Source organism: Camelus dromedarius, chromosome 15 (genome assembly GCF_036321535.1).
Source record: "Camelus dromedarius isolate mCamDro1 chromosome 15, mCamDro1.pat, whole genome shotgun sequence".
Taxonomy (NCBI): Eukaryota; Metazoa; Chordata; class Mammalia; order Artiodactyla; family Camelidae; genus Camelus; species Camelus dromedarius.
The window spans coordinates 47,872,625-47,898,540 of NC_087450.1; the positions used below are offsets into that span (position 1 = coordinate 47,872,625).

The window sequence follows — 25,916 nt, forward strand, 5'->3', positions numbered from 1 at the left end:
AGAAAATTACATAAGATTTTCTGAAATCTGTGTATCTATCTATGGCAGCTCTGGTGCTGGGCCTATAGTGAATATCCTCTAAATCTTTTAAAACTTTTTATTGAAAATCATGCATTTTTATTTTCAAAAATATAAAATAAAGTCTTGTATCTTTAAGGTAATGATTTGTTAGTTCTCTGAAGTTCTGAAAAGTACAGTTATCAGTTAATTGTCAACTTGATTGAGTAGTTTGTTATATTTCTTTTTTACTCATCATTTAAATGATCTTCTTACCTACAAATGCTTTTCAGTTTTATTTAAATGTTTGTGTTCTTTTACTTTTCTTTTAAAGATGCCCCTTGTTAATGTTACTTCATCTGTATGTATAATAAATATCTACTACCTTTTTTAACAGATAAAATAATTAGGCACAGGGCTTGTACCCTGAAGGACACTGCACATGCCATCATTGCAGCTGAATTGGATCCAGAATTTAATAAACTATGTGAAGAAATTAAGGAAGCAAGAATAAAAAGAGGTAAGTTACCATTAGAGACCAAGAAGTCATTGAATGGTGTTTCCTTAGGGTTGCTGGTATTATGAAAATGTATTTTGAGGCACAGCCTTCACTTAATTTCTGATACTAAAATATGTCATGTAAATTCTCAAGGATATTTGAAAATTTTATTTGAAATATGAAACTTTCCTATGACAGTTTTACTGTGACATTGCAAATTACAGAAATAAAGTACTTTTTAGTGAAACTTCTTTTGTAGGAATATATCTTTGTTAATTATTGATTTCTTTTCTTAAAGGATTTAAATAGGCTTTCATAGTTGAAGAGGGTTTATTTCATCAATTTATATCCCAGTACTGGTACTTAAATATATTTTTAGGAATACTTTGTTTTTTTTAACCTATTGATGTTTATGTGCAGTTTCATTAATACAGAGACAGAATGAATTAGCAGATGTGATTTATTCATTCAGTATATAGTCCTTGAGGAACTCACACTTTAGTAGGAAAGAGAAGTTTAGTAGTAAAACAAATCAATGATTACAATGATTGAAGCTTATGCATAGTGCAGAGGAGAGATCTCCTGGTAGGAAACCCAGCATTTTGATCAGAGTTTAGGGAATGAATATGGGAGTGTTATCTCTAGTAGAGTAGAGGAAGGGAGGCAGTGACAGAGACGGGGGAGGTATTGCAAGTACGGCACACAATAGTGTGTATAAAGGCACAGAGAGGGAAATAATGTGGTATATTAAAAGAATTGCAAACTGGTATTGGTATTGCTAAAGATGTACAGAATGGTGGGAAATAGAGCTTAAGAGGTGAGCTGGGTCCAGGACCTTGAAGTTATAAAGATGCTTTTCTTCTTCCTTAGTGAGGCCTTCTGTGGCCACCTAATCTGATATAGGCCTTGGTCACCATAGCACTTGTCATTTTGTTGTTTTTGTTGTCTCTCTCCTCCTTGTTTAGAATGTAAGTGCTATGAGTGTCTTATTAATAGCTCTGCTGCAGTCCCTAGAGCTGTCTCTAGTGTACAGTGGGCTTTCTATGGATATTTGAATGAATCAGTGCCATGCTAAGGAGCTTGGATTTTACTCTGTAGGTCAGTGTTTTTCAAAACGTGTGTGTCTATTTCCCCCATCAGCTTAGAACTGGTGAATTAAACTCCCTGAGAGTAGTAAGGCTGAGAAATCTGCACTTTGACAAACTATTCAGGTGGTTTTTATGTACACTAAAGTTTGAGAACAGTTACCATAGTCAGCAGGAGTCACTGAAGTATTTTAAGCAGTGGAACGGATTGGTAAATTGCTTTGGCAGCAGGAAATAGCAAGATACTCAATGTGGCAGGGTAGGAAGATAAGAGACCAGCTAAAAATGTCGGAGCCAGTTTGGAAGACATTTTGGCAGTTTCTAAAGAATTAAGCATAATATTTACCATAGGATGCAGTGATTCTACTCCTAGGGATCTGCCCAAGAGAAATGAAAACATATGTCCATATAAAGACTTGTATAGGAATGTTCCTAGCAACACTATGCACAACAACTAAAAACTGGAAACAACCCAGATGTCCATCAGCTGACAAATGGGTCAGCAAAACAGGGTATACTCTACAGTGGTGTACTCCTCAGCTATAGAAAGGAATGAAGTACTGTGCATGGTACAACATGGGTGAACTTCAGAAACAGAATGCTCAGTGAAAGAGCCAGTCACAAAAGACCACATGTCGCGTGATTCCATTTATATGAAATGCTCACAAAAGGCAAGTCTGTAGAGACAAAAAGTGGATTAGTGGTTGCGTGGAACAGTTATCTAAAATTGGATTGCTGTAGTGTTTGCACAACTCTGAAATTTACTAAAAATCGTTTAATATTATGCTTAAAATGAGTGATTTTCATGTTACGTAAATTATACCTCAGTAAAGCTGTTGCAGGGGTGAGGAGGGATGGTTGGGGGGCAGAGGAAGCTGTTGGAGTAGTCCAGATTTTTAATTAGTGAATTGGGAATGAAGGTAGGATTAATATGAGAGCTGCAGCTACAGGGTGGAGGGCGTTGTGAAGGAAGGAAAGGAAGAGTCAAAACTGGCTGCCATATGACTGGTTTAGTGACTTAGTAGATGCTAATACCACCAGTAGAGATGGGTTCTATATAAGGACAGGGTTTTTTTGTGGGAAAGATAAATCAATTATCTTTTATTTCACCTGTCTTAAGGATGTCCAGTTGGAAGTATCAAGTAGGCAATTGATATGGATCAGAAGCTCAGCACAGTTTTGGGCTAAAGATGTAATTTGGGAGTGATTATATAATGGCAGTAGAAGCTGAAGGCATGGATGATACTTTGTGGTGGGAGGTGTAGATTAGGGTGAGAAGAAAAGGTATTCCAGAGATAGCCCTCAACATTTAAGGGCAACATAGAAGAAAGAAATCTAGTAAGGGAAAATGAGATGAAATGGTTATTTCTATGAAGATCAGTGCAGGAAAACCAAACTTACACTGTGTGGTATGCCAGGCAGCTAATGTCAGATGGAGACAGTTCATGTGAATGGGATTTAGTGGCTCAGTAAATGCTTGTACTTTCTAAGATGGCAGAAATCATGACTCTTAGACAGTGTATAATCTCACTGTCCCACAGTCATAAAAACGTGAAATGTATCCCTTTGCAAAATAAAATGAATACACATTGGGCCCCTTTGGGGAAGTGTAAAAAAAATGTAAAGTGCCATTTTATTTTTATGATTTTATATCTAGTTTCTTTCCCATCTTAAAACAAAAGATACTATTTTCATCCAAATTACAAACTGTCCAAATATAATTAATGACTTTAAAACTCAGTTCTGTATTTCAGACATTTTTTTAACCTTGTTAATTTATGTAGCTGGGAATATTTAAATAGGTATTGCTTATCTTCTGCTTGCAGGCTTATCGGTAACAGCAGAACAAATAAATCCTCATGGTACTGGAGCTCGAAAGACAGAAACTAGGGTTGAAGAGGCATTTCGGCACAAACAACGAAATCCAGCAGATGTCTGGCACAGCTCTGCAAGTAAATGTGCTTGTGAGTATTTGAGATCATGTTATCCAGCAGTTGTGAAGGAACAGTTGTGAAGGAGGCAGATGTGTTAGGAGCTGGGTGCACACACCAGAGGACTGCTGTTTTTTCTCAGCTCCTTCAGTCTTCTGTCTTTTCAGAGGTGAAGAGCTTGTGGGGTAAGGTGCTGAATCAGAATGCGTTTCTTTAACTTTCTTTGCTTTTTTCTGTCTCCATCCAGTGCTTGTTGTTGTAACCAGGTTTGAATTTTTTCAGTTTTAAACTTTGGTTTTTGGATAGAGATGTGGAGCCACTAGACTTTTCATTCACCCTTGCTGTCTGCAGCCACTTGCTGTATGCTATGCAGGATGTTCTTATTCTGGTGGGAAATGGAAACTCTGGCATAAGAGAGTGACTGAATTGACAGTAGGAAGTTGATTTTTCTGAGAAGAATCTTTTTTATTGGGTTTTGTTTAAGTGAGATGTATTTAGAAAGGGAAAATGTAGTGTTCTAGGTTTTCATCACTTTTCCTCATTCATGGTGATCCATAAAGTTTCTTAAAAAAACAAATGTTAGTAAACACAGCATCTTCCTAATACATTGCTTATGTTTCACAGAAGATAGCCATCTTTGGAAGATATATGCTGTTCTTCTGACAGAAAGGTGGTAATTCTGCTTCAACTGTCAGTAAAGATGGCCATAATACGTTCTTTCAGCAGTGGCTTGAATTTGAATGAGTGAACTGTGCTCATTTTTAAAAATCTTGTTCTCTTTATGATAAGTGGCATTTATGTGTGAGAACATTTGAAGGACTTAATGGTATATTTAAACTGTTTAAGCTGTTTTTCCTAGTTGTACCTTGGATCATGACCTGGATTATGTAACACAGCACTCTAATTTAAACCTTGAAATCATTACATTATCTGCACCTGATGAAAATACTAACTAAAATACATTGAATATTGGCTTCAAGCAGTTTTAAGTTCCTTTAAGTTAAAATGTTATTTAAATCTGCAAATGTGAGTTTTGATTTCTCTTACCAGTAGATGGCGTATGTGACTCATCATTTGTCTGTTTAACATTAGGTTACTTAAATCATAAATCTAAATATCCCTAAGGAAAAGTTACTTTCCTAAGATCTTAGTTTTGGAAAGAAGCTCAGAGATGCTATAAAAATTGATTCTAAAGATTGTGCCTGTAAATGGGCTTTTCACACAAAGCACCCCTGAAAAAGGAAGTATATATATTAAAGATTACTTCCATAAATATATACTACTGCCACATGCCAGGTGCTGTGGAAACACAGCAGTGACTAAAACAAAAATCCTTGTTCTTGTAGAGCCCATACAATCAATTTCTCTTATTTTACCAAAATCATACTAACCATTAGAAATAATTATATAAGGAGGGGGAAATTATCTCTAGTTTGACCTCCCCCTAGGTAAGAACATTTTCTTTGTTCTTAGCCAGGCTGAAAGTATTAAAAGTAACCTTGCTGCAGTAGGGCTCCTAGCCTTTGCTTAGGGTGCTAGTATGTATCAAGTAATTGAGGCACTCTTGATAGAGCAGGGTCCAGCTTCTTGCTCTTGTGTTCCATGGCTTCATTTGGAAAGAAAAGGGAACCCATTGTATTTTTAGTTATTGGAGAATAAGCGAGGACACAATGTCAGCAGTGATTTGTTGGATAGTAAAACTTAGCAGTTCTACTCTTTAGAGAAAGAACAAGCTGAATATTTTTCTTTAATTTTTAATGTGCACTGGATCAGTTTTTTAATATAGTTACTGGACTGCTAACAAATGCCCGTCACTTTAGCCTGTGCTTTTAAAAGTAGACTAATACAGAAATTTCATTTCCAATTACCCTGTAACTATAAATTGTGAAAATAGAAATTAATAGAGGAAAAAGGAATGGAGAGATGATTGTAATGGTAGTACAACTTTGAAGGCAAAATATATTTTGAGCCAAGTGACTAAATAGCTTGAATTTTGGAAATGATTTCAGAAACCTTTAGTAGCTTTGTTCTTAGATAAGAAAGAAGAGTAATATTTATGACAAAATTTGTTCATTTTTTGTGAACACCTTGTATTAAAGATGAAAGGATGAAAAAAGTATATAAACACACTAACTATATACTGTTGATAGATCATAAGTTTTTATTAAGTGCTGGAATAAAGAAATGAAGGTTGTCCACAGACCATATTCCTTTCTATTTGTCTTTCAGAAGCAATTTTTAAACTGTGGATTAAACAGTCTACATTTAGTGATCTCATATTTGTATTTTCTTTTTGAAATGTCTTTGCCCAAGAAGCTTTTCAACTTTGATATATTAAAAATATATATTATCTCTTTTTAAATTGAGCCAGACTTTGACATTCTTTTATAGCCTCAGAAAAAATGAATTATTTTTACTCTGATGGCTTTCAACAAACTGATACTCAGAATTCGGTGTTAGACATCAAAAGTGATAGATCTCTAGTTTAACTAGTTTGCTTTTAAATTTCTTTGTGCAAGTGTCCCAAATTGTAAAGTAAAAGCTAACTTTTTGCTTAATTAAGGAGCAGTGCGGTACAACCACATTGTCTGTATAACCTTCGTGGGGCTTCTATCCATGACCATACTTACTGGAGGTGATTCCTTCTTGTGGAAGGAGAGGCAGTAGAGGTTTCTCTGTAGGGATATCTGTTACTATTCGGTCTTCATATACTGGATCATGCCTTTATTCCCTTTCATGGTTTAAGAGCTTTTGGGTGATTTTGCTGGCAAAGCACTCATTTCCTAGTGGAAACCCAGGGCTGTTGCTCCAAACCTTCCAGGCAGCCGGGTAATGTGGTCATTCCCTAAGTGTGTATATTGTATGCATAGCCCCTAGATGTTAGGAATTAGGAAAAACTATAAAGTAGAATCTAGGGCAGTAGTAAAAAGTGAGTGCTGAGTAAACTCATAAGAAATAAATTTAATTTTTTTCATTCTTCAGAGTTCATTCCTGACTTCATATCCAATTTACGTGTAGGTTGTGTGGATTAGTCAGCATGGATGTCAAGAGCTAAGTAGTTTTTGTTGCACTAGTATAGATTTACTTTCTTTTGAATCTTATTTAATAAACATTTATAAGGAAGTATTGTATTTCAAGTTCTACATATCTTTTTTCCTTTTTTGTAAAATAGTTAGAGTTCGGAGAAAATCAAGGCGACGATCACAGTGGGGTAAAGGAATTATTAAGAAAAGGAAAGTCAATAATTTAAAAAAAGATGAAGAGGACACCAAATTTCCTGACTATGAGAATCATATGGAAGACAGGAAATTGCTAGAGAATGGAGAGTTTGAGGTAAGCACTGACTGTCATGAAGAAAATGGAGAAGAGACTGGAGACTTATCTATGACCAATGATGAATCATCCTGTGACATCATGGACATGGACCAGGGGCAGAGGCTTAACAATGGAGCGGGCACAAAAGAGAACTTTGCATCTACTGAAGAGGAAAGTTCAAATGAGTCTCTACTCGTCAACAGCAGTAGTTCTTTAAATCCGGAACAGACATCTAGGAAAGAAGCTTTCCTTAAAGGAGGCTGTCTAAATGGTGAGGCCTCCACTGACAGTTTTGAAGGAATACCAGTTCTGGAGTGTCAGAATGGCAAAACTGAAGTAGTTTCTTTCTGTGGGAGTGGAGATAAATGTAATTCTGAACAAAAGAGTCTTCTGGAGGACCAGTCAAAAGAAAAACCAGAAACTTCAAATGAAAATCAAGGAGATGATCCTGAGAAACTAGAGGCACTGGAATGTAGCAATAATGAGAAGTTAGAACCTGGCCCTGATGTGGAGGTTAAAGATGCAGAACTGGATAAAGAAGGTAGAGCTAATGTTTTACAGTTTTTCCTGAAGGTTTAAACTCCAGAGATAATGAAGTGCATGTTTTGTCTGGTCCCCAGTAGCAGTAACTGATAATTACACCCCTTTGAGAATCTGTTGCAGTTTTCACCCCTTCTCTAGAAGAACGTACACATACATGGTAAATTTTGGTGACTGTTTCAGAGTTTATGATCTAGAATGTGTTGCTTTCCTGGCTGCTTACTTTTCTGCTTCTCACTTGATTATCATCCCTCTCCTGACAGATTTGTGACTAAAAGCTGAGTAAATCCACAGGGGTTAAAAAGATGGATTTCTAACAGAATTATTTGGGTGGGGGCTGGGGTGGGCTAAGAAGACTTGGGTGCTGTAGCAGTACAGTATATGAGTCGTATAGATTCCCACTCAGCTACTACTCCTGTTCATTATAATCCGGTGACTCCGAGCTAATCACTTGTACTCTCCAACCCTGTCTTTTTCATCTTCTAAATTAAACTTCAGAATGATGTCATTGCAGGGATTAGATAAATCATGTATGTTAATCATCTCTCATGGTACCTGGCACACACTAAGGTATGTTCATGCCACGCAGTCATTATTAGTTGAATCTGAGGGATGTTTAGTCTAAGAGGCTCTACTGCTTCATGAGGCCAGTGATGGAAGAAAGCAGCAGAATCCTCACTGTCAGAGTTGCCTTGTTTTCCAAGAGTCAGAGCACTCTGCCCACTTCTGACTTCCTTTGGCCATGTGGTGTTTTTTTTTGTTTTTTTTTTTAAGGAGAGGCGGAAAGGGGGAATTGAGGGTTTCTGGCCCTGCTTTTCATTGTTCTCTAGCCCACAGTGCAATGGGGTGAGTTAGAGATCTGCTCTGTTCAGTGTACAATTCCTTCCTGAACAGATGCTCTTATACTATACTAGGCTGTCTTGAAATGTATCATGCTCTGTAAATTGTGTGGAGTATAATGCGTTAGGCTGGGATTTGGGCTGTGTGGAACAAATTATTGAATGCCAGTTTTTGAGTCCTCTGGCAGAATTAGAAAGTAGGTCATGTTACTTTAGTCTTGGAGTTCTTTTAATGGATAAAGAGAGATGTAATGCTCTTGAATGCTTTCTGTTGAGAATTTTCCTTTTTCTTCAACGTTTAATAATAGAAAGTAGTTTTAAGGGCATTATTTATTCTGGGCTATCATGTAGACAGAACTTAAAAAATGTGTTGAAGCTATGGTTAAGTAATGAATGGGACAGAGTGGGGAAAAGGGAGAAATCTATGTTATGAGGCAGAATGGGTGGGAGGGCAGAGTTCTTTTTAATGCTACTTCACTATGAGATTTTTGTAAGCTTGCAGAAAAGGTTTCCATGAATATTATGTTCAGTTGGTGATCTAAAAGCTTTGAAGGTATTTGTTGTGTAAAAACTTCACCTGAAGTTTTCGTTTTAACTGTCCAAGGTACTGTCACCTAGTGCAGTGGTCCCCAATTCAGCTTCTTGGGCCACTAGAAGTCCATGGGTGTGATAATGAGGATCAGTATGGTCCTAGCAAAACTCCTGGTATATATTAATTGAACTATAAAGTTTACTCTAAAGGCTGTCTGAAATATAAAATTTCTCAGATATATCATGGTATGTGGGTATGAAGGCAACATTTTGGTTCTTTTATCATTTATCTATAAAACAGGCACTGATGACAAGGAAGGCTTGGGACTAAGAGGACTAATGTAGGAGGGAGGAGGAAGGTTCTCCTGAGGATCCCAGTCAGGGGTCAGGTTCTGTGTAAAGTTCTGAAACAGTCCAAGTTTGTCCTTGTGTTCCTTCCCTCTTGGCCTCCTCTTATTAGAGTACACCTACTTAGGGAGTATAGGGTTCGATGGTCTGCCTACCCTCCCCTACTTCTCAGAGTGCCTGGTGCTGTCAAATTATACTCAACCATCTCAGAATTTCTGCTCTTTCAGTGTGGCTGGTCTCAGCAAGATGTTGGCAGGAAAGTAATTAGATTAAACTAATTCACTCTAACATGGGAAAGGGTACTAGATCTTTTACATTTTTAATGGGTTTATATTTTTTAGAGAAAATGTCGTAACATAGATCGATTTCTAATAGAATTTTAGGCAGTGTAACAGAAAAAAATAAGACATTTCAGGCAGTGTAGAGGAAAATGTTTTGTATTGGGAGGCAAATATGAGATAGGTTGGCCTCACTTTGTGTATCTGCTTTTCTGGGTTGCTTCCTTCTCATTTTGAAGGCTCTAAATTTTAAAATAATGATTGTCATACAGAGAGTGAAGACTGTTTTAAGTTAGTGCTTAAAGCTAGTGATTGCTTTTTCGTCCTTTTATAGAAATGTTTATTAGATGATACTCTGGTGTGACTTGGCTTTCGTAGTTGTGGTTTAAATTTAATTTGAGTTGTATATTTTTACTCCCCACCCCCAAAATCATGTATTATTTAAAGAATTACACCCTTATTCCAAAAAGGATTTATGTTGGGAAAGAGAATATATAATTGTTTAAGCCTGATTTTCCCCTAACTTTTACTTGCTGCAGTGCATTTTTTTCCTCCTCAATTGTAGGTGCTTCTAAAGTAAAGAAATATCGTAAGTTAATTTCAGAGCAGGCAAAAGCAACAAGCCTGGACCTGGTTCCAGAAGAACCGTCTGAGCCGGTGCCACCTCTTATAGTGGATCGTGAGAGATTGAAGGTAAGCTTAGCTGTTCCTAGGCCATTTTAAATGAATGGAAATAAAACTAGTTTTGATCATCTCTCACTTTAACCTAGGAATATAAGTGCTTTAGGGCTTCTAGCAAAAAAGAATTGTGTGTGTTTTGAGGGCTTTAGAAATACGAGAATGGTCTTGGTAATAAACTAAGCCCTGGAATCTTCTAAACTCAGGTGTCACTATTACACCATAGCATCTGTCATCTATTGTCTAGTCATTTGAATGAAACTGTTTAAATTTGAACAATGAAATTAAATTTTATTTTATTCTTTTGGTTTTTCATAGAAATTGCTTGATTTGTTGGTAGATAAAAGCAACAATCTGGCAGTTGATCAACTTGAGAGATTATATTCTCTTCTTAGTCAGTGCATCTACCGTCACCGTAAAGATTATGACAAATCACAGTTAGTAGAGGTGAGTGCTTAATTCATCTGTAGAGTAAGCAAATGTCTGCTTTTGCTTGTCCCGGAGAAAAACAGAACATTTTTTAAATCTGTATCTTTCACCAAGTAACTGAATAATGGTTTGAAGACTGAAGATTAGAAGAATTATTAAGAGTTATAAAAATAGGCTCTCTGTACCATTTTGTCTCAGGACAGAAATAATTTGGGATTATTTGTTTATTAAAACACAGAAATTCATGATTCTGGGTTGGCAAATACACAGAATAGCCTGCTACAGTTCTCCCCTCCCTTGCTGATTACTGACATCACGAGTTAAGCGTATCTCTTGGGCCTGTTCAATGTGAGCATGGCTTCACAGTTCGTATTACCACTGCTTCCTAGGTAGCCACTACTGATTAAAAGGAGTTGGCATGAGCAATGAGATCTGTTGGCCACCCTAGTAATAGTTGAAAGAGAACTTAAAGTTGACTCATTTAGTCAGATCTAGTCCTGTGAAACAGCCACATGAAGGGGTGGTTGGCCTTGTGCTTGAGACACTTTAGAGGTGAACCGTTCCTTTTTGAGACAACACTGGGCCATAAGAAAGTTTTTTGTAATTACGAGCTTATATCTCTGCTCATATAATTTACATCATTACATCACACTTCTGCTTTTTGAGGTCATCTGAGCAAATGTAATTCCTCATCTACTGATTAAATGGCTCAGTGACTTTATTAGATTCCTTTTGTTTATTTGCCTGTTAGTTCACTTATCCAGTGGTCAAGTTATTAAATATTTATTGAGTACCTATAGTTCCAGACACTGTGCTAGGTGTTTGGGATGCAAAAAATGAAGACAGAGTCTCTGCTCTCAAGGAGCATTTCTATTATATTGAAGATTTAGATGCAGAGGATGTGATTATTTTGCATATGTAATATTTTGCATACCTTACTGTATTGCACTTTGCAGATGTTACATTGAAGGTTTGAGGCAACACTGTGCCATTTTCCAACAGCATTTGCTCATTTTGTGTTTCTATGTTACATTTTGGTAATTGTTGCAATATTTTAGACTTTCATTATGTTTGTTACGGTGATCTGTGATTAGTGGTCTTTGATATTATTGTAAAAAGATTACAACTCACATAATAGCATTTTTTTAAGCAACTAAGTATTTTTTAATTAAGGTATGTATGTTATATTTTAGACATACTGCCATTGCATACTTAGTAGACTACAGTATAGTGTGAACATAACTTTTATATGCACTGGGAAACTAAAAAATGTATGAGTCACTTATTGTGATAGTTGCTTTACTATGGTTGTCTGGAACCAAACCTGCAATATCTCTGGGGTATGCCTGTATTGTACTTAAAGCAACAGAGCATTTATGAATTTGCATTGTCCTTATACAATATATAGAAATAACCGGAAAGCACAATGAGAATATAAAAACATCACTCATATCCTACCACTTAAAGAAAACTAATCAGTATTAATCTTTTGGAATATCTTCCATCTTTTAACAATGTCGATTCAAGATGTACATCCCATGTATATAAACATATGAATATATGTTTAAAAATTGGGATAGTATTGTATATTCTGTTTTATAACCTAACTTTTCTACCATTCAGTAACATATGATGAAACATTTAACAGGAGTGATTTTGATTGATTACTTATAAGAACTTTTTGATCAGATGATAATCTGTTAGTATGGTCTATTAGTTCTCTAGAGATGTAGAATATAATTTCTTTGGAAGTGTTTAAAGTGTCTAAAGGAAAACCAAATGTCTCACACGTATTTGACATTTGTCCATCCGAAAGTAATGTGTGAGGTAGAGTTCTTTTACTTTTTTTATTCTAGAACTTCTTTGTTCGGATAGTTGACATTAGATTAGCTTGAATGGGTTGAATACTCTTCAGCAGTGAAACATCTTTCAGTATGTGTCTTGGAACCCTGTAATCTAGGGGCCTCATTTAAAAGATGGAAGGGATCTATAGCAGAAACACCTGTGAGTGGCATTCCTGGTGGTGATGGCATTGAGTCTTTCTGGCCTTTTTCTTTGTTTTAAATTAGCAAACTGTGTATGTGTATATATATATATTTTTTCTTAGTAGAATATCTGGCATAATAAGTATTCATTGAGTGTTACTAGTATCATCCTCATTAGCCTAAATATAAAACAGGAGGCATTTGGAAGTGTCTAGGGTAGACAGTCTTACACAGTAGCTATGGTATTGTAATCAGGAGTATATTTAAAGCTTAACTTTGTATCTAAAATTCTTTCTCTAAATTTAATTTGAAGTGAATTTTCCCAGAATATTTTTGTCTTTCCTTTAATAGATAACACATACTTTTTTTTTCCCTTATAGGAAATGGAAAGAACAGTTCATATGTTTGAGACATTCCTATGAACCTTTCAAGATGATTGGTTTATCCCCTCCAATCTGCTCCTAACCGAGCAGTCTTCTGAGCCATTCAATTTCAAATTGCACCAATTACGTGCGGAGCCTTGGTGTAAAGTGCTCTCTCACTCATTCTTTCTCTGTTGAATTTGGTGCTATTGTCTCAGGTACCTGAAACCAACCAGCCTACAAGAACCAAACAGAACTTCAGAAAACATGTTGTATTTTCCACAAATAAAAAATACAACCCCACAGATTGGAGATTTTGGTGCTACAGAAACTGCTCTCACTTCTGCTCCTCTTTTTGTGCACTCTCTTTTGGAGACTTCTCTCTTAGGGAGCAGACCAGCAAACATGAGGAAACTGGATGGGGCAGTTCAAACTGTGTTGAATTGTTTAAATAGTGGGCAACCTGTTTTTTTCCTCCCCCTTCTTCCTTTCTACCCCTTTATCATTTGTTTTATTTTCTCCTCTGGGTAATGGACTGAAACCTGTTTTAAAGCTGGCTATGGTATATTCTGGTGGGAAATTGAAGAAACTGGATAAAATTAGATTAGGCTCTTTAGAACTGCCTTTAATGTGCCTTTTTATTCATTTGAGAAAGATAAGGCTAAACACGAGGATGGGCTTATTTGTAGCAAGTGAATTAGAATGTTTTCTTTGGTCACAACCTTGGAAATCAGTTTTGATGCTCTGTGTCATCAAGAGGCAATCAGTGTTTTGGTGTAAAATGCCTGTCTTATGTTCAGAACTCAATCAAGACACGTGTTAAGCCACATAATATACTAAAATGGTAAGTTTTCCTGTATGGTCCGTTTCTGTTTAAGAAACGTAATAAAACAACAACAACAGCAAATAATATACAGTCCACCAAAAAACCCCACACACTTTTGGTATTGATGACAGTGATAGCCAGAAAATAGATAGCAGTATCCTGTTTTCTTCTGTCAATGGCGATTTAATAGTTATTCATGTTTGAGTTCCCAGAGAAGAATGATTTTCATGTATAATAAATTGTTACTGTTTTGGTTTAAAGCCAGGACTTGCCAAATGGACAGAAAAGAGGAATTTGTCAGAAGCTCCATAAAATTCATTTTCTATGTTCATAGTTGCAAGTGAGCTCTGGTATGGTCCTTGAATAACAGTATTAATGTTTAAATCCCTTACCATAAACTTACCTTCACAACTATTCATTTGGATTGGAACCCGTTTTGAATCTTGTTGAGCGATTTCTGTGACTTGTACTTATCTAAAATTAATTATGGGTTACTAGTTTTACAAAAACTTTCTACAGATTTGGAGACACAGTCTAGGCAGTTGCAAAGAGGCAAAGGGAGTGCAGTGACATTTTTTTATCAGATGATTTTTAAACAAAAAAGTAGAAAATTTTGACAAGTTGGCTTGATATCTTCATCCATGATAGCCATTGACTGCAGGTGTGTCTTTCCAATATATGCAACACATGTAGTTTGGGTTTTAGTTAGAGCAAACGGTCTTGGACTACTGCAGAGATACTGAGCTACCTCAGCTTTTTGTATTTTAGTTACCAACAGTGTTTACAGAATTCTGTATTCACTTCGCCACCGTTTACATGTTGAAGCTAAGGTATTTGTCTCCTCGTCTCTGGCTGTTTGTAGTGTGCTGGACGCCAGCGCAGAAAGCGCACTTTGGCCAAGGCTACTGCAGTAATCTTAAGTGCTTCTTTGCATTTACATGAACTTTTACGCCTTCTAATTCTAGCTTAATTTTTAAATAATGCCACTTGTTTTCTTCATACCTAGTCTATGAAGTTTTCATAATATTCAGTTAGTCATATAATTCAAGATGCTACCGATGTAGACACACTGTATTTTTAAGGTGGGCAAGTGCGATTAACGATGAACCAATTTTAAAGGGGAGGTTATTTGAAACCTCTAATTTGATTATTGGGAGGATTTTCATGCTTTCTTTAGTATTTATTACCATCATACCTGTTCAGGCTATTTTACTGTCTAATACATTAGCATTTTGTATTTTGATGGAAATTGTTACAGAATTTAAGATTTGATGAAATAAGATGTAGCAGACTTTTTGTAGCAAGTTTCTGGTAAAAGGGTTTTTTGCAAGTCTCAGGTTCTTGCTGCACTATTTTTCTTTAAATATTTATTCCAGTTACTCTAATTCAGAAGCATTCTGTTCAAGTAACAGCAGCACTTGTGAAAGGAAAAAAAATGCACATGTTCTTAGTAGGTTACTAAATTTGTACAATTTTAGCCATCAGTGAGTTTGACAAGGGAAATTTATTTATGTTCAGCATTAAAATGCTTCCAAAAGATCAAGTTTTATAATTTTAACCTTGAGATAGATGGAGAAATAGAAGGCAACCTCAGTATGATAGGAACTGCCACTTTGAACAGTTTAGGTCTTAAAGAGAAAGCCAATCTAATGCCAGGGGGGGAAAAATGAGCTGAAATTGTACCAACTCCTCTGGCCTTTTTAAAAGAAACACCAAACTAGTTCTGCTTATTTTACAGATATCTGGTGGTTCTATAGTTTAAAGCAGCTTGTGAAATTATTCAAGTGGACTCAATTTTGTTTACCTTTCTGTAAGTTCTTAATTTTTGCTGTATAGCATTGGCAAAAATATGTACAAATTGACCTCTGTTCTTATTTCCTATTGTGAGCACTATAAATGATAAGCTCCTGTGTAAAACCTTGCTCTCAGATCACTAAAATACATATCACAGCACAGCCCAACAATAGTTAATATTCAGCTGTGGGGACCATAGGAGCCTTTTGAAGATGATGGAACCGCACTAGGGTTGAAACTGATGGCTGTGGAGTTAATTGTGTTTTTGAGCTTGAATTTCACCTGTGATTAATTTTTTTGTTTTATGTCCTTTCATGACTTGATTTTTCTCATATGCCAATGTATTTGTAGGTTTACTGGATTTTATTTTTAGGGACTGGGGTGGTAATATCTTCCCATTTTTTTTGATTAAGTTGGTTCAGCTATGGTGCTATTCAGTAGGTATCTTCAGTGTCAGGTCCCGTAGCTGAATGCCATTGTTATTATAATTATTATTTGTAATCACATTGTAAGCTTGAATTTGGACTTGTACCTGCATCTTTTATATTTTGTACATTCGGTTATTTAGACTTTGGGAGTCCTCTTTGGTTTCAGTCATGTATGTCTGCTTTGTAGATTAAGTAGACTTCATCAACTATGGTCTATTTTGGGTTTGTAGTTTAATTTAGAATTGTGTTAAATTGATGTTTTGCATTTGACTTCATTTTACTTTAGTTCGAAGTAAATTATTTAATTTTTGAATTCTGGAATTTTGAACATTTACTGTAATTTGTAATATAACTGCTGTGAAATACTTGAATAAAGATGACAAGAAAAACATGTCTTTAGCTTAATTATGATTACTGTTGGCTGCAAATGCAATGCTACTTTTCAAGCTGAATTCATCTGTTCTGCAGCTAAGGCATATTGATGCTTATTAAGCACCCCAAAAATCTTGTTAATATGATTCATTTATATTTTAGTAGCCCTCAGTATTTTTTAACTATAAGTTCTTTTGTTGAGAAAGTGTGGTTTTAATTTCAGTTGAAGATTGTCTAAAATATGTTGTTTAGAAGCAAATGGATTACTTCTGGAATTTGTTTTTCTAATTGGAAGACTATGCTGCAACAGACGATCAGGTAGTATGGTTCACTTATTTTATAGTGTTTTCTCTTTGATCAGGTGATTATCAGCATATTTTGAACAATACATGGAATTTAAATATGGAAAGAGATTTCATACCAGAATTTTGAGAGGCTTGTTGCTTTACGTGAATAGATGTTCTTAGCTTTAGACTGCCCATGTTTCTGCTGTCTATCATGAGCTACCTTTTCATGTCCCAAGGTTAGTATACTAATCTTCCTCAATATAAATCTTTAACTTTCTTCTCTCTCTCTCTTTTTGGGAATCACAGTGAAGAGGAGCTGGTAGAATTTATGTAAGACTTTGTTTTTCTTGATTTTGCAAGTTGTATAATTTTTACTTTTGGTGGTGTCTATCTATCAAAAGACTGGTAACGGTAAACCTGGGAAACAAGATTTTTAAAAATTTTATCTGAGTGTTTAGATAAGCCTCTATCTGGCTTTTCTAGAGTCTAGCCCCACTTTACCAAAACTTAGTTTCTTCTTAGTTTCTTATGACCTTTCATACTGTATCATATCACTTTATCCATACCAGTCACTCTGGGGTATCTTTATCTTCACCTGTTGAAATCTTGCCCATATTTCAGGACTGGGCATAGATTCTAAACCAATAAATCTCCCTTACTATATCGTTCCTTCTGAGAACTTAGCTGTATTTTGTACTATGTAACATAGTAAATTACTAATATTATGTAAAACTTAGTATTTTATTCATGTGAGAAAGGGGATACAAGGGAAGTACCATATTTTATATTTCTTGTAGGAATTTAAAACAATGTTTGACTGTTCAATGCTTAATTTTTTTTGGTTTAATTGATATAGAAAGCTGAAATTTATCTAAATGATCCTTTTGTAGATTCAACAAATATATAGGAAGTTCCTACTATATGCCAGGCAATGTTGATGGAGCTGGAAATAAAGCAGCAAACAAAACAAAGTCCTTGTCTTCATGGAACTTAAATTCTTTTAGATGTAATGTGCCAGATTTCTCTCATGGTTGATCAGGATTCAAAAAAAAAAAATAATTTTTTTAAGTGTTCTTCTCTCTTTAAGCATTGAATGAAACATTTTGTTAAAAATTTGCCAAGAACTCTCCTTTTTGCTTTTCTTATATTCTCCATCTTGTGAATGGAACCATACTCATAAAGTATCCAAATCCTGTCATCCTAAATTTTATCTTCTTAATGGTGTATCTTATTCTAAAATGCAGCCCATTCAGTTGATTTTTTTTCCCCCACTCTAAACATGCCTCATATCCATCACCTTTCTCTATCTTTATTGCAGCTGACTTAGTTTGGGCACTAATCCTTTTGTTCGGACTAGCGTAAAAGTCATCAATTTGAGGGAATGTAAACATGGGCAAGGCATTGTGTCTTCCTTCAATGAGGTTTTTTATAACATATTTAATATCGTATTAGGTGCCAGGGACTGTTCTGTGTTTCACAAATACGAATAGACAGTATTTTAATCCTGTGAGAACCTTGTAAGTGTTCTTATTATCCTCACTTTACAGATCAGGAAAGTGAAACGTGAAGTAATGTGCCCAGGGTCACACCGCCAGGACTCCAGTGCAGGCCGACTGGCTCCAGAATTGATGCTCTTAACTGCTATGCTTGACTTCCTGTGTGGACAGACAGACAGACAGACAGACAGACAGACAGACAGACAGACAGACACACACACACACACACACACACACACACACACACACACACACACACACACACACACACACACACACACACACACACACACACACACACACACACACACACACACACACACACACACACATCATTTCCATATGATACAGCACATGTTACGATTGAGCTCTGCATAAGGCACTGTTAGGTGTACGGAGGAGGAACATGTAGCCCAACCTCAAAGAAGCTTTCCTGGGAAACCTGACGCCTGAGCTGAAGCATCAGAACAGACAACGTCTCCAAGGGGAAGGAACAACAGAATCACAGGCTGAGGAGTGAAACAGCATGACAGCTGCAGGGGAAAGTACAAGCAGTTCCGTGTCACCACAGGTCAAAATTTATTCAACAAATTTCTTTGAGCAACTGCCACTTGCCAAGCACAGTTCTTGGCATTAGAGTTATAGCTGAGGACAGGACAGCAAGGTCCTGGTTCTCTTGGAGCTTACAGTTCAGTGGGCAAAGAGTAAACAAGATGTTATCTAACAGTGGCCAATGCTTGGATGACAGGAAGTATGGTAGTAGTGATAGCAAACTTCTGAGTGTTAGGTACTGTTTTAAGAATTAACCATTTAATTATCACAGCAGTTGTCTGATGTTAGAACTGTTGTTGGTTCCACTTCACAGAAGGGGAAACTGAAATAAGGAGTTGGTTAAGCAATTTGCCCAAGGTTACACAACAAATGAGTGTTAACTGGGATTCATCTTGTGTGGCTTCAGAGCTTGGATTCTTAACTGACCTATCATTAAGGTGAAAGATAATTTTTCACCCTTATTAATAAACAGTTTTTAAACTACAGAATACTACAGAGAGTAATACAATGTGCATGTTCCCACCGTCCAGAATTAAATGTTAACAGTTTGTCATAATTTTTTTCATTCTTTTTTAAAGAAAAAAAATTCTCAGTAGGTTTGAAGTTTGCTTTCTACTCCTCCCCACTCCCATTCCTTTTCTTTCTTCCCCAGAGGAAGCCACACTGATGCCTTTGATGAACATCTTCCCTGTCTATGTTTTTAAGTTGTTATTTGAGAAGATAATAGTATGGGTGCTGGAGCCAGGCTGACTGAGTTTGAATCCTGATTGTGTTATTCTTGGCTGCATGACATGCTGCAAGTTACTTCACCTGTCTGCACGTCAGTCTATGTGTAGGATGGGGGATAATGATAGCATTAAACCCACAATGGTTATTGTGAAGGCTATGTACTTGAGTCAACGTATGTAAAGCACTTAGAACAGCACCAGGCACCTAGTAAGTGTTCAATAAGTTTTAATCATTATTTCTTTAATTATACAAATATTACATTTGCATGTATCCATATAAATGGTTTGGGTTTTTTAAATACTATAAATGAAATTATTTTAATCTTGCTTTAAAATTTATTTTTAAGTTGGAAACACGTATGTATGTAAGTACTTTGAAGAATAAAGTAGTTCTAGAATGCTTGTTATAAAAACCAGCAATCTCCTGATTTCCCCTGTGCCCCACAAAAAGAAACAGTTTCCTCAGGACCAATTGTTTTCAACACCTGAAACTATTTTGGTAGGCATCTCTATGTTTCTAAATAATATTCTTATACGATTGCTTTTTCTTTTTCTAGTTTTTCCATTGTCTTTTGCTTTCCCACCGTGGAAGAGAAGAGTCATACCTGTCTCCAACACACCCACACGTCTTGTTTTCTTATCCTCCCAGCTGGTTATAATTTTCATTACATCATTACTCAATTTTTACATTATTGTGACTATGTGAGAACTATTGACAGTTGAACTATTTAGTATACTATGGTTAGTTTTCCTTCCCTGTACACTTTTTGCTTAATAAGTCTTTGTTGTTATTTGCCTAGTTTTCTATGTATTAACTACTACTTGTCCCTAAATTCAACCCCAGCAGTCCAACACCCTTTTTAGTATCTTCAAACATGTAAGATATGCTAGCATTTCATCTCAAGACAAGGTCTCCTGGAGCATTCTAGCCTTTGCCAATTTTGCATTGGTGTGTACCAAGGTCTTGCATAGTCATTTTCTTGAGACCTCCTTCACTGCCATCCTTCACCTTTCTCTTCTAATTGTCATTTATATCCTGTGTTGCTTTTGAGAATTCCAGTGCTGTTCTGATCTTTGACCCATTTTCCTGATTTTGTTTCTCTTTCCTGAAGCTTTTAGAATCTTCACTCTCCCTGACATTCTGGAATTTCCCAGACATGTCTGGGTGGGTGTCTGTGGGCTAGCATCCATTGGCCTCTCCACTCTGGAAATTCGTGTCCTTCAGTTCTAAGAAATTTTCCTGAGTTATTTCTTTATAATGTGCTTCCCTTTGTTTTCTTTGTTCTCCATTTCTAGAACTACTGTTACTCAGATACTGACCCACCTAGCTTGTTCTCTAAATTGTGTCATTTCCTCCCCAATTTTTATTTCTGTATGTACTTTTTTAAAGCTATTTTTTTCCCTTAGTTTTTTTTTAAAGTATCATTTTGTTCTTGTTGCACGGATGCAAAATCAACTCTTCTCTCTGAGGATGTTAATAATTATTTTTTCTTACTTAGTTTTTTCTGCCTGCATGGACTCTCCTCCAAGCTGCTTTTCCCTTTTTGTTTTAGCCCGTTTAGTATTACAGCCTTTAAAAAAAAAATGTTTGGTAATTCTTTGCTATCTGTTCATGTGTAAGAGTGGGACACTTAAAAAGCTGCTTTCAGAAAGTAGGACAAGACTCTCCAGATAGGAGAGTAGCAGAGCCTTCTCTGGGAAATACCATCAGCCCAACAGGAAAAAAGCTAAAGATAATAACATTTGGGGTTCACTTATGAAACCGTCCAGCCAGGACACCCGAAAGAATTGTATAGATTAGAAATAATAAATACAAAGGTGGGTAAGTGTTGGCTATTTTAATATTCTCTATTCTTTTAAGAACTGACCCTGAAACTTTGTGGTTTGGTTGGTTATCCCAACAGAAATCTCTTAGAAGGAATGCCTTCATTTGGGGATTATTTTTACAAATCGTTTTGAGATATTTGAGTAATCACATGTGCTCCTTGTTTGCTCCCACCTCTGCCCTCCTAACCTCATTTTCCTTTCATTAGGCTAATGTATTAGGTACAAGAAATCAGAGGGAATAGAGTGTTCTTTGGAAGATTTTGCACTGGTGGCTTCTCCCCGCTTTAGGGGCAGCAGTTATCTTCAGAGTGAGCGCTTCTTGGTGATGGAGTCAGGTTTTATTCTTTCTTTGACTTGTATTAATGCTGACTTTTCTCCTGACAGCACTCTTGTTGCAGAAACAGAAACGACTGGTATATTGGTCTGTGTAGGACCATTTGGGTTAATGATTCTACCATTAATGGCTGATGTGGCAGGTCTAAGAGGCTACACACTAAAGGTCATAAGACACCCTGATTTTCTTACTGAAATTCTTTTTATTTCTTTGTGAAATTCCAGCTGTCTAGAACTTTTTCTGCTTAGTGTTTTGTTTAACAGAAGAAGCATGGCTTCGGGGAAGGAAGTCTTATATTAGCTAATCCTTTCCTCTTCGTTCCCGATGAGCTTCAAACTAAGAAAGATGAAAGAAGCCTGGACTGGAGGGAAAAAGGTGAGTAAAGCAGAAAAAGTTCAGTGTTTTTCTTCTGTGATGTCTTTTACAAGTTAAACAAAAAGATACCTTGGCCTTTCCCCTACTAGTAATTTGCTGGAGATAAAGAAGTTGGGAGTGTGACCATTCCATCCAGGTTATCTATTACAATGCTTTTAGTGTCATACAGCATTGTGGATTAATTGCTATTGAGTTGCTAAGTAAGTATTGAATTTAATAGGCCAACATTTTTATGGGTTGTAGTATTTTGGGGAGGTAGGGGTCAAAAAGTTGTTTTGGAAGACTGTTAGTAGACTGGCTTAAAATTAAAAATACATATATAAGGAAATATAGTGGATGATAAAGCTATATAGGTAGTTTGCGGGTCTTGTTATAGAGGACCAGCCTTAAGATATTTGTACTTTATCATGTGAATAGCACCATGGCATGTTGAAAATGGAGCTTTAGAAATATTAATTTGACAGATACATACCAAATGGAGAATAACTACTCTCTTTCAACAAGATATGTTGACTACCTGTCATATTCCAAGTGTGTGCTAGGCATGGGAGTTAAAAAGCTGGGTGAAACAGCCCCCTGCCCTTGCAAATAAATATTCAGTAGAAGAAGACATAGTAAGAGGGAAAAATACATGGTTTAAATTAAGTAAATGCAGTAATAATGGTTTAGTTGAGGTGCTGTTGGAGCATAAAGGAAGGGAACTTAAGTCACCTAGGAATTCACGGAAGATTTTTCTGGTGGATATGATATTCTAACAGCATCTAAAAAATGAAGGAATATGTGTAGTAAAAAAATTAGTAAAGGAGAACATTACAGGCAGTAGGAACAGTGTAGAAACAGAGGCAAGCATGTTAAGTTCAGGCAACTATGTGCACTTCTAGTTTGCTTTATTTTAAAGCAAGGCGAAGGAAAACGTAGTATGAGAGGTCAACAAGGACTTTATTTGCCTCTCTTGTATTCGAGGTGAGAGATGCTGTAGATCTGAACTAGGAAAATTGTGGTATGGGTGGTGAGAAAGGGACAGTTTTTAGAAAATGTAGAGGTAAGCTCATTAGGACTGAGTGATCGCATTTTGGGGATGAGGATAAAGCAGGAGCCTGGAATTGCACTTAGGTTTCTGCCTGGATAATCAGCTAGATTAGTAGCACCATTAACTGAGAACGAACAGGAAAGAGTAGCAAATCTGGAGTGAGTGCGGTGTTGGACAGTTTGACATCTAGGTCCAACAGATATTCAGATGTATCTAAAGCTTAGGACAGTTCAGACCTGGAGACTTTGGGGGTTAGCTGCCATAAGTGTTATTCAAACTGTGAGTGTGAAATTAGACCACTTAGGCAGTGCTTCAAAGCAGAATGAAAATGGTACATAGGGGAAGAGCAATGTTTAAGCAGCACTAGAAGAGATCTCTCACAAAGGTGACTGATCATAGTTTCTCAAAAGCAGGATAGCCAAAAGTGGTGTCACAGGAGGAGATAATTTTATGTTCAGAATGGACAACAGTATCAAATGCTTTAGTGGAGACCAATGAAACATATACTAAAACATTGCCAGTAGATATGACAATTGGTGATCTTTGTTGTTTTCAGGAAAAAGGGAAGGAGTGAGATCATAACTAGAGAGGAACACAGCGTTGATGAAAAGATTTTGATGAAAGTGAAAAAAAGCTGAGCATGTTTGTATACTGAAGGAATGGAGATAATGGTAGCTAACATTTATTGAAAAGATACTGGATTTCAGACCCTCTTTTAACGGCTTTACATCTGTTAACTCATTTACTCTTCACAACAACCCTGTGACATAGATACTGTTTTCCTCATCTTCCTAATGAGGAGAGTTAATCACAGAGATTGTTACATGGCTGACAACTAGTCCAGAGCAGAAACAGAATTTGAACCCAGGGATTTTGATGCAATAACCCAGCTGTTTACCGTTACCCTATATTTCCTCACTAGAACAGTTGGATGTTGAAGATTTGGAAGAAATCATTATTAATGGATCGAGATTCCAGAGGGAAGGGTATAAAATCAGGAGCATAGGTGGGAATGTTGGTCTTGAGTAAGAATAAGGATATTTTATTCTTGAAGACTAGAAACTGGGGGTACAGTTTGGAGGTGGTAAGTTTAGGGAGGGGATGGGATATTGTGAAGTTTAGGAAATGAATACCTGATTATGTTATCCTTTTCCTATCAAATATTTATGCACGTGTTGAATTTATACCTTTTTTATTACAAAACATAATAGATATGGAAAATTGCTTAAAACAAATGTGTAGCTTATCATAAACGGTTTTAAGATGCAACCATCACGCAGGTAAAGAAAATAACACATTGTTAGCCGATCCAGAAGCTTTCCAGTTGCTCCATTCCAGTTAAAATGCTCTTTTTCTCCCCAAATTGATTATTTAAAAGTGTATTGTTTAGTTTTCAAATATTTGGAATTTTCCAGCTTTTGAGTTACTGACTTCTCATTTAATTCTATTGTGGTCAAAGAACATAGTCTGTGTGATTTTAATTCTGTTAAATTTATTCTGGTTTGTTTTGTTACCTAGCACATGATCTATCTTGCTTAATGTTTTAGGTTGACTTGAAAAAAAGAATGTGTATTCTGTTGTCATTGGGTGGAGGGTTTTATAAATTTCAGCTCGATAACACTGGTTGCTCATGTTGTTTAAATCTTCTATATCCTTGTTGATTTTCTGTCTACTTGTATTAATTACTGAGAGAGGAGTGTTGAACTCCCCAACCGTAACTGTGGATTTGTCTGTTTTTCCTTTTAGTTCTGTCAGTTTTTGCTTCTTACGTCTGGAACCTCTGTTGTTAGTTGTATACACATTTAGAATTGTTATGTCTTCTTGGTGCATTGAACCTTTTCTCATTATGTAATATTCCTCTTCAATCCTTTTAATTGTCCTTGTTCAGAGTCTTCCTTGGCTGTTATTAATATAGCTACTTCAGTTTTTTAAAATTAGTGTTTAAATTAGTTTTTTCCTATCATTTCACTTTCTTTTCCCATAGCCTTTTATCTTTCCATTTATGTATCTTCCTTCTCCGACAAGAAATATGACTCCCTTTATCCTGAATATATTTATTTTCTGAATTCTGTATTACATAAAAAGTAGTTAAGTTAGCCCACACCACCAAAAAAACTAAGCCTACTAAACAGAGTTCAAATTCTATTTATAGTGCTTTTTGTCTTTAGTCTAAAGGTATATTGTCTAAATTCTGTATTCAAAAGTTACTTGGGTTAATCTCCTCTACCCTCATTTACTCTGGTTATGTTATTCTTTGAAATAAAGTTATAGTTAAGTTCTTTTTTTGTTGTTGTTATTTGTGTTCAATTTTAAGGTCCTTCTCATTCTTGTTGTTTGTGTGTTTTGGAATGTAAAACAGTGACATATTTCAGAAATTCATGACTGTGCAAAATAGGCCCAGAGAAGTGTCACTGCCCCCATCCCTTCGACTGTGGACAGTGAGCAATCTCATTAGTTTATCTGGTGTTTCTTTTGTTAAATAAACAATTACATGTATATTTTCTTATTTTCTCCATTTATTCTTACACAAGAGGGAGTTATCATAGGTACTCATTTGCACATTGCTTTTTTAAAATTAATAGACATGTGTTTTGTGCTTGTGCGTGTGTGTGTGCAGTTTTAGGTTTGCAGAAAAATTAAGCATGAAGTACAGAGTTCCCTTGTATCCTCTTACCTGTCCCCCCCACCTGTTTTCTTCCTTATTAACATCTTACATTACTGTGGTACATTTGTGACAATTTATGAGGAAATACTGATACATTATTATTAATTGAAGTCCATAGTTTAAAATTAGGGATCACTCTTTGTATTATACGTCTGATGAGTTTTGACAAATGTATTTAATGACATGTATCCATCATTGCAGTATCAGTAAGACTAACTTCACTGCCCTAAAAGTCTTTTGTGCTCCGCCTATTCATTTCTTGCTCTGCCCTGGCAACCACTAATCTTTTTACGGTCTCCATAGTTTTGCCTTTTCCAGAATGTCATAGAGTTAGAATCATATAGTATGTAGCCCCTAGCCCCTTGAGATTGGTTTATTTCACTTA

At 36.1% G+C, this 25,916-nt stretch overlaps 1 protein-coding gene and 1 long non-coding RNA gene across 4 annotated transcripts in view; both read left to right on the top strand.

Moving 5' to 3' along the window:
• Window positions 1–16,256, top strand: part of ATAD2B (ATPase family AAA domain containing 2B) — a 141,499-nt gene extending 125,243 nt beyond the window's left edge. For all 3 annotated transcript variants that reach the window (XM_031466652.2, XM_010992935.3, XM_031466651.2), the window contains 6 exons: window positions 395–517; window positions 3,408–3,545; window positions 6,685–7,368; window positions 9,929–10,056; window positions 10,360–10,488; window positions 12,836–16,256. In XM_031466652.2, coding sequence (XP_031322512.1) covers window positions 395–517; window positions 3,408–3,545; window positions 6,685–7,368; window positions 9,929–10,056; window positions 10,360–10,488; window positions 12,836–12,877 — 1,244 coding nt within the window. In that variant the 3' untranslated portion in view covers window positions 12,878–16,256. The remainder of the gene's footprint in view (window positions 1–394; window positions 518–3,407; window positions 3,546–6,684; window positions 7,369–9,928; window positions 10,057–10,359; window positions 10,489–12,835) is intronic.
• A 169-nt stretch (window positions 16,257–16,425) lies between these two features.
• Window positions 16,426–25,362, top strand: LOC116157428 (uncharacterized). Its single transcript, XR_004141469.2, has 2 exons — window positions 16,426–21,836; window positions 23,423–25,362. It is a non-coding gene; the product is annotated as an uncharacterized LOC116157428 (long non-coding RNA).
• The last annotated feature ends 554 nt before the right edge of the window (window positions 25,363–25,916 follow it).